The following is a 17316-nucleotide window of genomic DNA, read 5'->3' as shown; positions in this document are numbered from 1 at the left end:
AAATGACTTATCACACGCAAGGGAACCCCAGTAAGATGAACAGTTGATATCTCATCAGAAACAACAGAGGTTAGAAAGCAATGGGATGGCATATGGAAAATGTGGCAGAAGAAAAATAAAACTGTCAACCAAGCATTTTTTATCTTATATCTTTCAAATAAACACTTTGAGAGATAAACAAATGCTAAGAGAATTTATTTGTTGCTAGCAGACCCACCTTACAAGAAATACTAATCTCTTTAGGCTGAAAGCAAGTGATCTTAGGCAGTAATTCAAATACACACACACACAAATATCAGCAAAGGTAATTATGTAATTACTAAAAGACAGTATAGCTACATATCTTTCTCTTTTCTTCTCTTAATTTAAAAAGCAAAAAGCAGTTGCATAAAGCAATTTCTATATAATTGTATAATTTAGCCAATAACATTGTAATGTAATATATTTGGCAATTACAGCACAAAGGTGAATGGGGACAAAGCTGTGTTAAAGAAATGACACCAGATAATAAAATGAGTCCACAGGAACGAATGTACAGAAACAGACATATTCAATAAGAAGGTGAATATAATAAACTCTATAATTAATATTTCCTCTCCTTTTTCCCATTTTCTTTAATAGACATAAAATTATATAATTATAATGTATTTTGGAGTTTTACCACCCATATATGTAACTTGTAATAATAATAGTAAAAGAAAGAGCAAGTAGAGCAATATGTGAATAACTTTGTTATATCTCATTGAAATTAAGTTAATATAACTTGAAGCAGATTCTGATGAGTTAAGATGTATGTGATAAGCCCTAAAACAACCACTAAAAGTTTTTCAAAAAATATAATGAAAAATCATTAAAAGAATTACACAGCTATAGAAAACATTCACTTAATGGGAATAAAGTAAAAGTAAAAGATGAATAGAGGGAAATGGCATGAGACACTAGTTAGAACAGCAGACAAATTCAAGTATATCAATAAAACATTAAATGTGAACAAATTAAATAATCCAATCAAAAAGTAGAAAATAGGTAGAGTAACATAACAGATAGCATTTTTTAAAAAATATCCAACTATATGTTATCTATAGGAACCATACTTTAGACTGAAAAAAACGAATAGGTTGAAAGTAAAAGGGTAGAAAATGATAAAACACGTCATGTAAACAGCAACTATAAGAAAAATAGACTGGCTATACTAATATCAAACAAAATGGATATTAAAACCAAAATGTTACTAGCACTAAAGGATAACATTTTATAATGATAAAAGATACAAAATAAAGAAGGCTCATTGAATTTATGGAATAGCATCAAAAGAGCAAATATTTGCATTGTACATTTCAAAAAAAGAGAAGAAAAAGGTAAAGCGGTAGAAAGTCTATTTAAATAAATAATAGCAAAACATGATTAAGGAGAAAAACACCTGTCAACCAAGAAAATTGTATGCACCCAGAAAAGCTGTCCACAATGAAGGATAGATACAAACAAAAGCTGAGGGGGTTAATTACCACCAGATTAGGATTACAACAAATGCTAAAGGGAGTTTTTCAAGCTGAAAGAAAAGGATGCTAATTAGTAATATGAAAACTTATGAATCTATAAAACTTGCTCATAAAAGTAAATACACAAATTCAGAATACTCTAATATTGTAATCATGGTGTATAAGTCACTTACATCTTTAATATGAAGATTAAAAGATAAAACTATTAAAATAATAATAGCTCTAATAATTTGGTAAGATGTAAATGATGACATTAAAAATTTAAAATGGGGGGGTGGAGTAAAAGTGTAGAGATTCTTTGCAATCAAAGTTAAGTTGCTGTCAGCTTAAAATAGTTTATTGGCCAGGTACAGTTGTTCACACCTATAATCCCAGCACTTTAGGAGGCTGAGGCAGGTGTATCATGAGGTCAGGGGATGAAGACTATCCTGGGCAACATGGTGAAATCCCGTCTCTACTAAAACTACAAAAAAAAAAAAAAATTAGCCAGATGTGGCAGCATGTACCTGTAGTCCCAGCTAATCAGGAGGCTGAGGCAGGAGAATTGCTTGAACACGGGAGGCAGAGGCTGCAGTGAGTGAGATCACACCACTGCACTCCAGCCTGGGTGACAGAGTGAGACTCCATCTCAAAAAAAAAAAAAAAAGTTTGTTAGATTTATAATATGCTTTTTGTAAGCTTCATGGTAAGCACAAAGCAAAAACTTATTGATACACAAAGAACAAAAAGTAAAGAATCAAAGCACACCGCTAGAGAAAACAGCTTAATCCCAAAGGACAATGGCAAGAAAGAAAAGAACAAATGATCTAATAAAGACAACCAGACAAACAATTAACAAAATAGCAGTAGGAAGTCCTTACCTGTCAATAACTTCTTTGAATGTAAGTGGGTTTTATTTAATCGAAAGACATAGAGTGGTGAAATAGATAAGAAAACAAGACCCAACGATAAGCTGCTTACAAGAAACCCAATTCAGCATTAAAGTCATACCTAGATTGCAAGTGAAGGGATGGAAAAAGAGATTCCATGCAAATGAAAACCAAAAGCAATTAGGAATACCTATGCTTATATAAAGTAGACTTTAAGTCAAAAACTGTAAAACATGACAAAGAACATCATTAATAATGATACTGGGATTAATTTGGCAAGAGAATATATACACAACCAACATTGGAGCACCTAATACATAAAAAGCAAATGTTAACACATTTAAAATATACAGTAATAGTGGGAACCTTAATATCCCACTTTCAGCAATGGGAATATTATGCAGGCAGAAAATCAATATGGAAACATCAGACTTAAACTACACTCTAAACCAAATAGACTGGCAAACATATACAGAGCATTCCAATAACCACAACAGAATACACATTCTGCTCATGTGCACAAGGAACATTCTCTAGGATAGATCATACGTTAGGTCACAAAACAAGTCTTAACAAATTTAAGAAAACTGAAACCATATCAAATATCTTTTCTGACCACAGTGGTATGAAGCTAGAAATCAATAACAGGAAGAATTTGGAATAATTTATAAATACATAAAAATTAAATAACGTGTTCTGGAAAAACCAATGGGTCAATGAAGTAAATAAAAAGGAAATTAAAAAGATTATTGAACAAATAAAAACAAACCTATCAAAACTCACGGGATACAGCAAAAGCAGTTCTAAGAGTCAAGCTTACAGAATAAATGTCTACACCACACACACACACACAAATATATATATATCAATATATATATTATATATATTGATATATATATAAATATATGTATCAAACACAATTGTTTGATATATATATATTTTTTGTGGTATATATATATATATATATACACACACACACACCACAAATAATATTTGATATATAGTTTGATATATAGTTTGATAGTTTGATATATATTGTTTGATTATATATCTCAAACAATATATATATATAATTGAGATATATATGTATAATTGTTTTACATATAATATCAAACAATTTGACCTCAAGGAACTAGAAAACTAAAAACAAACTAAGTTTAAAGTTAGTCGAAGGAGTAAGTAACAATGATCAGAGCAAATATAAATACAATGGAGAGTAAAAAATAGAAAATATTCATAAAACTAAGACTTGGCTTTTTGAGAAGATTAACAAAATTGACAACTCTTTAGGCTAAGAAAAAAAGAAAAATCAAATAAATAAAATCAGAAATGAAAGGAAGAAATTACAAATGATACAACTGAAATATAAAGGGTCATAAGAGACTTATGAACAATTAAATATCAACAAATTGTACAACCCATAAGAAATAGATAATTAGCCAGGCGCGGTGGCTCATGCCTGTAATCCCCGCACTTTGGGAGGCCGAGGCGGATGGATCACGAGGTCAAGGGATCGAGACCATCCTGGTCAACATGGTGAAACCCCGTCTCTACTAAAAATACAAAATATTAGCTGGGCATGGTGGCGCGTGCCTGTAATCCCAGCTACTCAGGAGGCTGAGGCAGGAGAATTGCCTGAACCCAGGAGGCGGAAGTTGCGGTGAGCCGAGATCGCGCCATTGCACTCCAGCCTGGGTAACGAGAGCAAAACTCCGTCTCAAAAAAAAAAAAAAAAAAAAGAAAGAAATAGATAATTAGACATACAACCTACCAAGATTGAATCATGAAAAACAGAAAATCTGAACAGACCAATAATGAGTAAGGAGATTGAATTGGCAATAAAAAATTTCCTATCAAAGACAAGCATAGAGGCTGGGTGTAGTGGCTCACACTTATAATACAAGCACTTTGGGAGACCAAGGCAGGTGGATCACTTGAGGTCAGGAGTTCAAAACCAGCTTGGCCAACAGGGTGAAATCCCATCTCTACTAAAAATACAAAGATTAGTTAGCTGGGCATGGTGTCAGGCACCTGTAATCCCAGCTATTCAAAAGGCTGAGGCATGAGAATTGCTTGAACCCGAGGGGTGGAGGTTGCAGTGAGCCAAGACTGACTGTGCCACTGTACTCCAGCCTGGGCGGCAGAGCGAGACTTGGTTTCAAAAAAAAAAGATAAGCCCAGCACCTGATGACTTTACTGCTGAATTCTACCAAACATTTAAAGGAGAACTAACAATACCAATCCTTCTCTAACTCTTCCAAAAATTAAAGTGTAGGGAATACTTTCAAACTGATTTGTTAAAGCCAATGTTACCCCGATAACAAAACCAGACAAGAAGACTACAAAAAAAACAAAAAAAAAAAAAAGAAAAAGAAAACTACAGACCAATATCCCTGATGAATGCTGATGCAAAAATCCTCATCAAAATACCAGCAAACTGAATTCAACAACACATTTAAAAGATTATTTACCATGATTCAGTGAGTTTTATTTCAGGGATACAAAGATGGTCCAACATTCACAAATCTGTATATGTAATACACCATGTTAACAGAATGAAGGACAAAAGCCATATGATCATCTCAATACATGCAGAAAAATCACTTAACAAAAACTTAACATTTTTTCATGATAAAAACTCTCAACTAATTAGGTATAGAAGAATTGTGCCTCAACACATAAAGATGATATGACAAACCCACAGCTAACATCATAGTCAATAAGGAAAAATTGAAAACGTTTCCTCTTAAAGTAAGGAACAAGACAAGAATGCCCACTCTCACATTTCTATTCGGCATGCTACTGGAAGTCCTAGCAAGAGCAATCAGGCAAGAGAAAGAAAAAAAAGGCATCAAAATTGGAAAAGAGGTTAGAATGTCCCTGTTTGCAGATGGCATAATCTATATATATAAATCCCTAAGGAACCCACTAAAAATGATCAACACTAATAAACAAATTCAGTAAAGTTGCAAAATCAACATATAAAAATCACTAGCTTTACTATATACCAACAGCAAACTATCAAAAAAGGAAATCAAGCAACCAATTCTATATAGGATGGCTATACCAAAACTTAATACTTACGAATACATTTACCCAACGAGGTGAAAGATCTCTACAATGAAAACTATGAAATACTCATAAATGAAATTAAAGAAACACAAATAAATGAAAAATTATCTCAGGTTTATGGGTTGGAATAATTAATACTGTTAAAATGTTCATACTTCCCAAAGTGATCTGCAGGTTGTATTTAATCTCTATCAAAATTCTACAGATAGAAAAAACAACTCTAAAATGTCTAAATGAAACCATAAATTATCGTGAATAGCCCCAATGGAAAAAGGACTGCCTCTTCAGTAAAACGTGTTGGGAAAACTGAATAACCACATTTAAAAAGAATAATACTGATCCCTTATCTCATCACACCAAGTGAAACTAGATTAAAGACTTAAACATAAAACCCCAAACTGTAAAACTCTTAGAAAGAAAATAGGGAAAAATTTCCAGGACATTGGTTTGGGAAATGACTTATTGGATAAGACCCAAAGCCACAGGCACCAAAATCAAAAATAGACAAATAGGAGTACATCAGACTAAAAATCTACACAGCAAAGAAAACAATCAAAAGAATGAAGAGACAACCTACAGAATGAGAGAAAATATTTGCAAATCATATATTTAATAAGGAGTTAATATCCAAAATATATAAGGAACACAAACAACTCAATAACAAGAAAAATAAAAATCAGCAAATGACCTAAGGAAACATTTTTCAAAAGAAGACTACAAATGGCCAAGAGATTTATGAAAAAAATGTTCCATATCATTAACCATCAGGGAGATGCAAATTAAACTTACATTGACCTATCATCTCACCCTTGTTAGAATGGCTACTATCAAAAAATAAAAGATAAGTATTATCAATAATCTGAAAAAAAAGAGAACCATTGCACATGGTTAGGGGAATGTAAATTAGTATAGCCAATAAGGAAAACAGTATAGAGGCTCCTCAAATGCTAAAGAGAGAACTACTGTATGATCTAGCAATCCTATACTGGGAATACGTCCACAAGAGATGAATTAGTATATTGAAGAAAGACTGCACTCCCATTTACATTGGAGCATTATTCATGACAGAGGAATACTATTCCATAATAGATGGAATACTACTCAGCCATAAAAAGAAGGAAATCCTGTCTTTTGTGACAACATGGATAAACCTGGAGGATATTATGTTAAGTGAAATAACCAGGCACAGAAATACAAATACTGCATGATCTCACTTGTACACGGAACCTAAAATAATTGAACTCGTAGAAGTAGAGAGTAGAATGATTGGTGGTAACCAGGAGCCAGGATGGGGGCTGGAGTGAAGAGGGGTTAGAAGGATGTTGGTTAAAGGATACAAATTTCAGTTATATAGGAGGAATAAGTTCAAGAAATCTGTTGTACAACATGGTAACTATTGTCAATAGCAATATGTGGTATTCTTGAAAATTGCTAAGAGAATAGATGTTAAGTATTCCCACTGAAAATAACTGTGAGGTAATGCATATATATTAGCCATTGCACAATGTGTATATATTTCAAAACATCATATTTTATATGATAAGATATATAATTTTGTCAAAATATTTTTTAAAAGTCTTATTTCTAATAGCATCAAAAAGACAAATACCTAGGAATAAAATTAACAAAAGAAGTGAAAAAACCTATATTCTGAAAACTCAAAACATTGTTGAAAGAAATTAAAGACCAAAATAAATGGAAAGATTTCTCATATTCATGGATTGGAAGATCTAATTGTTAAAATGCAGTCCTCCACAATTTGATCTACAGAGTTAATGAAATCCCTATCAAAATCCTGCTGGTTTCTTTGCAGCTGGCTTCTTTGCAGAAATGGACAAACTAATCCTAAAACTCATATGGAAATTCAAGGTCCCAGAATAGACCAAACAGTCTTGAGAAAGAAGAGGAAAGTTGAAAGACTCACAGTTTCAATTTCAAAATGTACTACAAAATTACAATTGTCAAGACAATGCGTTCCTGGCATCAGGATAGGCCTATACAGCAATGAAATAGGATTGATATCCAGAAATAAACTCTTACATTATCACCAATTGATTTCAACAAGGGTGCCAAGACAATCTGATGTGGAAGAGTAGTCTATTCAACAAAGGTGCTAGGATCGCTGAACAGCCACACACAAAACAATGAAGTTAGACCCTCTTTTTCACATTATGTACAAAAACTAATTTAAGATGGACCAAAGACCTAAATTTAAGACTGAAACTATACAATTCTTAGAAGAAAATATGGGTATAAACCTTTGCAACCTTGTACCAGGCAATGGTCCCTTAGATATAACACCAAAAGTACAGGCAACCAAAGAGAAAATAGATAAATTGGATATCATTAAGATTTAAAACTCTTGTGTTTCAAAGACGACCATCAAGAAAGTGAATAGACAATCTACCCAATGAAAGAAAACATTAACAAGTCATATTTCTGTTAGGAATTTGTATCTAGAATATATAGAGTACTTTGCAACTCAGTAATAAAAAGATAAATAAGACAATTAAAAAAAAAAAAACAAAGTCCTCAAATAGACATTTCTCCAACGAAGACATACAAATGGCCAATATACATGGAAAGATGTTCCACATTATTAAGCCTCAGGGAAATTTACAACAAAATCACAGTGAGATACCACTTCAGATCCACTAGGATGCCTATATTTAAAAAGAAAAATAATAACAAGGCCAGCGCGGTGACTCACATCTGTAATCCCAGCAGTTTGGGAGGCCAAGGCAGGTGGATCACGAGGTCAGGAGTTCGAGGCCAGCCTGGCCAATATGGTGAAACCCCATCTCTACTAAAAATAAATTAGCCGGGCATGGTGGCGCATGCCTGTAGTCCCAGCTACTTGGGAGGCTGAGACAGAAGAATTGCTTGAACCCAGGAGGCAGAGGTTACAGTAAGCTGAGATCATGCCACTGCACTCCAGCCTGGGTGACAGAGCAAGACACTGCCTCAAAATAAATAAATAAATACACACATACATGCATACGTACATACAAATGTCAGTGAGTATATGGAAAAATCAGAACGCTCATATACTGCTTGAGGGAATGTTAAATGATGAAATCACTTTGGAAAACCACCTGGGAGTTCTTTGAAAGGCTAAACACAGAATTATCATATGGCCCAGCAATTCCACCCATAGGGTACACCTACAAGAAATGAAGATATTTGTTCACACAAAAACTTATATGTGCATGAGTGTTCATAGCAGTATTCATAGCAGTCAAAAAGTGGAAATAATTCAAATGTTCATTGCCTGATAGGAAATGTGGCATAATCCAAGCAATGAAATATTACTTGACAATAAAAAGGAATGATGTTTGATATGTGTTAAAATGTGAATGATACTTGACAACATTGTGATAAGTAAAAAGTATTAGTCACAAAAGACTCCATATTATATGATTCCATTAATACAAAAGTTCCAGAATAGACAAATCCATAGGGATAGAAAGCAGATTAGTGGCGGTTGCCTAGGGATGAGGAAGTTATGGGCAAATGGGGAGGGCCTGCTAATGCAGTTTCTTTCTAAAGTCATGAAAATGTTTTAAAATTGATTGTGGGAATGGTGAACAACTCTGTGAATATACTGAAAGCCATTAAATTGTACACTTTAAATGGACACATTGCATGGTATGTGAATTATATCTCAACAAAGCTGTTTCTAAAAAGGAATTATGAAGGATGGTGGAAGAGAAAGAGAAAAACAATAGGAAAGGGAAACTGAAGAAGGAGAGGAGCTGCTCTTCATATTAGATTTACCAGCAAAGAGGAATGAATCCAAGTAGAGAATTTGAGCAAAGTCCTAGGGAAGGAGGTATTGCTGCTGGCTTTGGTGTGACTTGCACAAATCCCTTCTCCGCTTCAGTTTCCTCATCTGTAAAATTATCAGTTAGACCAATCCTATCTCTGTTTCTCTGGATCAGAGCTGAAAAGGACCTCTGATCCTCTCACATTTCTGTTCTTTCCCAAGGGTCTGTAAATATTTGGATCAGTCGGTTATCTTCTCTGAGCTGTCATTATAAAATGAATTAAAAACCAGAACTTTGCTCAGCCACGACCCCTTCCCCATCAATCCCTCACTCCCCCAACCTTCAATGTTCACTGCTCCCAAAGCTCATCCTCAAATCAAACTGGGGTCTCTGAAAGCCCACACCTGGTTCCTCCCACCTGTCGTCTCGAGTGTCCGGGATGGTGCGATTGAGAGGCAGCTGGTTGCTGAGGTACACGTTGTAACCAAACCTCTGGAAAAGGTCCTGGGCCTTTATCTGCTGGGCCTCAGAAAGATCCTCACCCCACTGCCTGAAAAGCTGTGAGTGTGGGAAGAGTTTCACGTGGGTTTTGTGCTTCTTTGTCTCATTCATTGTGGCTTCCACTGCCTTTAGAACAGGTTGTACTTCATCTTTCGCCCTCTTCAGTGTGGTGTTCACATTTTCTTGTTGCCTCAGAGCCAATTTCACACTTTCTTCTGCAAATGAAGAGGATGGGGGTGGGAAAGAAAACATATCAGCCCCTTGTCCGTTACCTGGGCATTCTTTTCCATCTTAATTTCCTTCAAATGATTTACTCCCTACATCTTAAAATTCACAAGCTCTTGTCTCAGAGGATGTAATGTAACAGGGAACTTGTCCAGCCTTGCAAGGCTGTCCCAGCAAAGTATGTACTAGATACATCTCTCCCTTTAGCCTCATCAAAACTCCTCCAGCCCACATCTTCAAAGCTCCTTGAAAAACTGACTCACTATGATCTGAGAAATAGGTGGAAAATCAGCTAATTTTTTTCAGAATGAGGCCTGAGAACCACTTACATCGAATCATCCGTTGCGATTTTTTTTAAATGTGGATACCCAGGCTAATCTCCAAATCCACTAAATCAGAATCTGAGAGTCACGTGGGAATGCAGACAGGAGAAATTACAAGAATCTGCTTTTTGGCCGGGCACGGTGGCTCACGCCTGTAATCCCAGCACTTTGGGAGGCCGAGGTGGGCGGATCATGATGTCAAGAGATCGAGACCATCCTAGCCAACATGGTGAAACCCCGTCTCTACTAAAAATACAAAAAATTAGTCAGGCGTGGTAGTGTGCGCCTGTAGTCCCAGCTACTTGGAAGGCTGAGGCAGGAGAATTTCTTGAAACAGGAAAACGGAAGTTGCAGTGAGCCAGGATGGCGCCACTGCACTCCAGCCTGGTGATAGAGCGAGACTCTGTCTCGAAAAGAAAAAAGAATCTGCTTTTTAATAAAACCAAAGAGTAATTTTTTATAGTACAATTTAAGAAACACGTACTATACCCTTAGTGTCTAACAAAGGCAAATCTGCTCTAACCACTGCCACCATCATCCACCCATGCCCTGGCTTCTCATGTGTTTGATTTATGAGGAACTTTAAAATTGGAGCTGTCCTAGTCTTGCAATTTCCAACTTGCATGATCATAAGAATGTCCTCAAAAGCTTGTTAAAAATACAGAATTCCAAGCCTCCCCTGTAGATTCTGACTCAGTTCTGGGGTAGAGCCTGAGAATCTGTATTTGTAACAATTGCTCTAGATAAATCTAATTGTCACATTAATTTGAGAAACACCGCTTAACGCAAAAGAATGAACAGATAGTGATAGACCCAGGCAGAGGACGTTTTACACAGAAGACATCCTCCAGGATCCATGACGTCATCTATTATTTACCTCACATTTCTACCCAGTAAGATTTGTACTGGAGTGTCTTAGCATATGCACCTTGAACTCCCTCAAGCTCAGTCTGTGAACTCAGCAAAAAGAGAGAAAAAGTAACCATTTTAGTGTTTAGTGATTATGACATTCTTCGGCACTAAATCCCACAATGGTGATCAAGGAATTCTGACATGACTTTGTTCCTGCTAATCTTCCCCTAAACCCACACTAAACTTCAGCCAGACTGACAGGATCAACTTTCGTCGGTCCAGCATCTTTCTACAAGCTGGAAGAAGGCATTCTTCTTTTCTGGATGATTGCAACTCAGGGTCACCAGCTTGGTGAGGGGACAGCCCCATTGTGTGAATTTTCTCTGGGTAGACGCATCTCATGCCACAGCACATGGCTTGGCAAGCAGAATGTGGGCTGGATTTCAGATCCATATATGGCCCCCAAGAGGGAAGCAGGTAAGTCCATAACTGGGGGGAGAACATGTTTGTAAAGTAACGTAAGACTGGGCCAAAAAGAAGGAAAAGGAGAAAGAGAATCAACTCTCGAAGAGGTTAAGACAAAAGAGGATAGTCAAAAAACTTGGGCAAAAAGTAAATGGTAGATCTGTCAAAGGAGGCTCATGTGAACACCATGCATATTTGCTCGGGTAGAAAAAAGAAGTGAGAGCATACTGTTTACAGTGTCCCAGATGAAATAGTACCGTCATTCATACTTTTCTGTCCTAAGCACACAGGGGTCACAGGGTGGTAATGGGTTCTTCCTACCTCTAAGCTCCTCTGCATTCTTCCTTGGGGGTATCTGATTTTCTCTTTCACTCATGGCTGTCAGTAGGAGCTGGTTTGGACCTGGACATCCTAAAGTCAATTTGAGGAAATGCATAATCTGGGAGTATGAATACAGTGTGACTAAGACACCCCCATAACTTACACTGAAACCTTCCAAGCCCCAAAAGGGACATACCCAATGATACTGCCCTGATAGGGCTTTTATGAACCCTGGGAGAGATTCCAGAAAACTGGCTTAGAGTCATTGATCCCTCCCTCAATAGGGATATAATTATTATTGTTTGCTTTTGCCCTGGTTAGCTTGCATGATGCAACCAAGTATCCTTATTGACTTATGATTTTCTTTAATCTTCCTGGAATCCTGGAGGCAAGGAGCAAACAGGTTGAAGGGTAAACAGGCTTTAGCTGCAGGAAGCTCTGTGGAAAAAAGAGCACTGGGGATCTAGAAGCAAGGCCTAGAAGACTTTTTGAGATTCATCTCAGGTGGTAGTGAGTCTCTGACATCACATCATTTCAGAGCGAATAAAATGTGGGAGCACCAAGAATAACAAGAAAGGTCTATGCAAAGAAGGAAAGAGAGCTAAACCAGATGGCTCTGGCTGGCTCCCGGTGGCACGCTGTGTCCTAGCTGAAGGAAAGAATAGCGGGGCTTTGGGTAGAACTCCTGCCATTTGATGGCTTGAGGAGGCCAGGCCAATCTAATGAGCCTTGGGAAAGGGTGAGAGTTCTGGTGTGGTCTGGGTGCTCTGCCAAGTAGTGAGGGTGGTGCTGGGGTTACCAACCTAGGTACACAGACAGGCATTCTCCTGGTGAAGCTGCACCAAGCATATTTGTATGGGCAATGTCCAACCCCCCCAGGTAAGCCAGGGCTTGTGGAGCTGACAATCCTGTTTCCTCTGCTCTCTTGCCCGGTATCGCTCTTCCCGTCATCCCTGTCTGCCTGCCTTTTTCCCTCTTTCCTAGACCCACCCTTTCATTTATTCATTTATGTAACTTCTATGTATGAATAGAAATGAGTAGTGAATGAGACGTTCATGGAAACAGCCCTTATGAAACTTGCTTTCTGGAAAACTGTATCACAATAAAATATGATGAAGCTTATGGAGGAGGATGTAGAGGTGCTATGGGTGCATTAGGCCTCCTTCTCTCTCCTTTTATTCCCTCCTCTCCCGTGACACTTTCTCGTTTTTTCTTCTTGTCTCCATACAAACTCTTTCTCCCTCGTTCCCTGGATTCTCTTACTTCTCCGCTCCTTTCCTGTCCCAGCTCTTTTCTCCTCTCTCACCTCCCTTCTCACTTTCCCTGCTCATTCCCTGATTGCTCCTCTCCCTTTTCTCTTCTTGCCTTTCTTTCCACCCATCTCCCAGCCTCACCCTGAACCCTGACAATGCTCAGTTCTCATTTTAAAAGGCACGTTCCCCAACTCAGCCCTATGTGCAGACACATCCCTGCTCACACATAAAACACCTCTCCATGGGGTTCCAGTGTTTGATCCCTGTCACCTGGGGAGCAGGGGGAAATTGCTGCTTCCCTTGTTTGAGTTGGAGGTGCAGGCAAATAAATTCAGAGGCGTTAGAGTTCCATGGTAAGCCGGAATCACAAACAGACCCCAGAATTTGTTGAAATCTTACCCTTAACTTTAAATGAAGAGGTTAGAATTTGGCACTAGCAGTTTACAGATCACCTTCTGCATATATTTCATCACCTGTTAGGTCAGGTTGATAACTATCATCATTGTTGTCATCTCCATTAACAGACCAGGAATCTGAGGCTCAGAGAGATAAGCACTTGCTCAAAGTCACACAACCACAATGGCATATCGGGATTCGATCTTAGGTCCTCTAACAAAGTCCTCATTAGTTCACGATAGGAACACACAGCAAAATGGAAGTGAGGGCTTTGCCCCGGAGATTGCCACCTCTCTTTAACAGCCTGTGCTAGAGATTCCTAAGGTTCTTGGGATTCTTATTCTGTCTCTTTGCCAGCATACATGTATACAGATGCAGGCAAAGAGACAGAATGTACATGATGTGCACAAGCCCACACACGCTTACACACAGGCATGCTCACTTCCCACACACTGCTTGCTCTAATTTCCACTTCTACTCACCTCATTCTCAATACTCAACTCCCACTTGAAGGCACAGAAATCAATGAGCAACTAAGATGAAAATGTGACGTCTCACCCATTTTTCCCTCCACACCCCTTTTTCCTAAGTGCCCCTAAACACACACACACATACACATGCACACACACATACATGTTCACGCACACACACACACACACACCCCTTCCAGGTTAGTGTTGTAAACTTACTCAGATGCTGCAATTCCACCTCCAAGTGGGAGAGTCTCTTTATCACGGCCACGTGGCGCTCAGACAGAGGTAAAGGAAGCTCCCTGTGGAGACCACCCATAAACAGGTTTTGTAAAGTCCCCTTAGTAAAAAATACCAGAATGAGATTGACAGCAATGGCCAGAGTCAGCCCAATGCAGAGGGCTTTGGGGAGTTTTCTCCAAAACATCTTCTGCCTGGGGCTCATCTACTCCCTGTGGGGCTGAGTGCATCACTCCCAGTGCAGGTTAAGAATCGGGACCAGCCTAGCTTTGTCTCCACCCAGCTGCACAAATGACACCCTGCCTGCTAGACCAGATGTTTTCCTGCCAGGAACACTATTATAGCTGCCTGGCTTCTCCCTGAGCAGCGTCAGGTGGAGGAGTGTGCGTGGCAGCTGCCCAGCGACACATAAGTCACCTGGACACACCTTGTACTGTCTCAGAAGTCAGAGGAATGCTTGCTCCTGCAGCCAGCTCAGGCTGCCCGGGTGAGAGGCTTTTCTCTCTATATATCTATGTTTGTTTGATTTTTAATGTTTTCTCTCCCTGAAAAAAACACCTGGGAGACTCTAATAGGGCATGTGAGATCTGGTCCTGTGGGTATAAGAGGGCGGCAAAGATCTAAGATGTCTTTTTACCTAACTCGACACAGCTTTGGACATAATGGTAGGTGTGCAACAAATGCTTGTTCCACAAACTTAAGGAGAGACTTTCTTGCTTGTTCTTGGGGCCTCACTGCCTAGAAGCAGGTGGAGAAGAGCTGGAGGCGGTGCCCAGGGGTTGAGCCTCAGGGGATGACCCTGGTTCACTGGTCTCTGTCCTTTGCTTGTCCCCTGCACAACTTCACACACTGGGCTTCCACTCTGCCCCAGCTTCTAGTAACTCCTTTGCCTCCACACCTCACACTTATGATACCTTTTGGACGAATCACCTAATGATCATTTAGAATAAATACTTAAAATTGTTCCCCAAGGCTGAAAGTTTAAAGTTCTCAGTCTACTGTCAATCCCTCCAAAATCACAGCTTCCACCGTGTCCTGGCTCTTTGGACTATTTACGAGGTCTCAAACACAACATATGGTGACATGTGCTGAGGTGGACATGTGGACTAAAGGAAAGAAATGTGGCTTTAGGAAAAACAGGATGAAAATGAACAAAATGAAAAGGAATCAGTTCCTCTGTTTTGCAGGGATAGAAAATGTCTCCCAGTCTCCCACCTGTAAATTAGACTCAAAACACATGAAAAATGCACGATCCCTTCTGCTTCTGAGACACGATGAAATACATACATTTAACTCTGTTCCTTCCCACAAGGGCAACGGAAAACTCTAAACATTATATTAAAAAAAAAAAACAAAAAAACCTAAGAAGACTCTGAAAGGTAGAGAGAAGAGGGCAGACTGACTAGAGATCTCCAGATATCCTGGATATATTAGGAAATTAGTTCCAAGTTGCTGGATGCGGGAGCAGTCAACAACTTGCAAATACCAATGGGCACAGCCAATGAAAGCCCAAAGGAAAAGCTGCTTTCTCTAACCAAAGAAACAGGAAATGGGAAGCCTAGCAAGACAGAAAATGTTTAGACAACTGTCCTAATCCAGCCAAATGCCACTGAAAATCTTGCACTGCCATGCCCACCCCATCCACAGGCCTCGCAGGGAACCTAGACTTCCAACCTCACCCCAGCTGTGATGGTGTGCCCCTGTACCCCTCATTTTCCCCTCCAGGGTGGGGTTAGTGAAGATCTCCTGGGGAGCCAGCATGTTTATCATTGTCCCCACATGATGTCAGTAAAGGAACAGTGGCCCTCCCCTTTTCAGCCAGCGTGGCTTCAGCAGAGGCCAGTGGGGAATCTGAACTCCCCCCGTCACCCATCACTAATGAAGCAGCCCTTTCCACCAAGTGTCAGTGGAGGCTAAGCATGGAACCTGGGCTTCCACTCCCACCTGGTAGCAACTAGATGACATCTCCCTTTCCCCACCAGAGCAGTGTATGAAAGATCTGCTAAAACAGATGTATGTAGGATCCAGAGTCTCATAAAGTTATATTCAGAATGTCCAAGAAGCAATAGAAAATCATTTGTCGTATATACAACCAGGAAAATCTCAGCTTGGATAAGAAGAGGCTATCAATGGACACCAACACCAGCCGGGCATGGCGGCTCTTGCCTGCAATCACCGAACTTTGGGAGGCTGAGGCAGGAAGATTGTTTGATCCCAGGAGTTTAGACCAGCTTGGGCAACATAGTGACACCCTGTTTCTACTAAGAAACATTAAAGAAAGCATTTTCTTTTTTAAAAATTGGGATGGCATGGTGGCTCACACCTGCAATCCCAGCACTTTGGGAGGCTGAGGCAGGCAGATCACTTGAGCCCAGGAGTTCAAGACCAGCCTGAGCAACATGGTAAAACACCATATCTACAAAAAATACAAAAATCGGCCAGACGTGGTGGCACATGCCCGTGGCCCCAGCTACTCAGGATACCAAGGTGGGAAGGTGACCTGATCCTAGGAGGTTAACGCTGCAGCGAGCCATGATTGAGCCACTGCACTCCGGCCTGGGCAACAGAGTGAGACCGTTTCTCAAAAACAAAATCAAAACAGATATTAACACCAACATGACACAGATGCTGGAATTGTCCAACAAGGATTTAAAAGCAGCCGAGTCCGAGTCACATTGCTTCAACAAGTGATTATGAACATGCTTGAAACAAATGAAAAAACAGTACGTCAGCAAGGAAATCAAACGTTTCGGCAAAGATACAGAAACCTCGGGAAAGAAATTGAAGACATAAAAAAATTACCAAATGGAAATTTTAGAAATGAAAAATACAATAAACAAAATTTAAAAATCACTGGGTGAGCCTCAACTGTAGAATGACAAGGACAGAGCGAAGAATCAATGAACTTGAAGATGGAACAATAGAAAATGCTCAATCTGAATAACAGAGAAAATAGACTAAAAAAATAATAAACCTCAAAGACCAGAGAGATTACAACCGATCTAACATTCATGTCATTGGAGCCTTAGAAGGAAAGGAGAAAGTGTGGGGCTAAACAAGAAG

The 17316-nt window shown here is 39.0% G+C and overlaps 1 protein-coding gene across 1 annotated transcript in view; it reads right to left on the bottom strand.

Annotated features, from left to right (window-relative positions):
• Positions 1–16431, bottom strand: part of LOC116535141 (probable polypeptide N-acetylgalactosaminyltransferase 8) — a 48472-nt gene extending 32041 nt beyond the window's left edge. The window contains exons 1-2 of the mRNA XM_032255950.1: positions 14233–16431; positions 9626–9923 (exon numbers count right to left, since the gene is read on the bottom strand). Coding sequence (XP_032111841.1) covers positions 9626–9923; positions 14233–14458 — 524 coding nt within the window. The 5' untranslated portion in view covers positions 14459–16431. The remainder of the gene's footprint in view (positions 1–9625; positions 9924–14232) is intronic.
• Between the last annotated feature and the right edge of the window lie 885 nt (positions 16432–17316).

The sequence above is a fragment of the Sapajus apella genome, unplaced genomic scaffold (assembly GCF_009761245.1).
Source record: "Sapajus apella isolate SASKATOON/1434 unplaced genomic scaffold, GSC_monkey_1.0 scaffold92, whole genome shotgun sequence".
NCBI lineage: Eukaryota > Metazoa > Chordata > Mammalia > Primates > Cebidae > Sapajus > Sapajus apella.
Note: the sequence above shows the minus strand (reverse complement) of the source record. Positions and strands in the feature narration are given on the sequence as shown.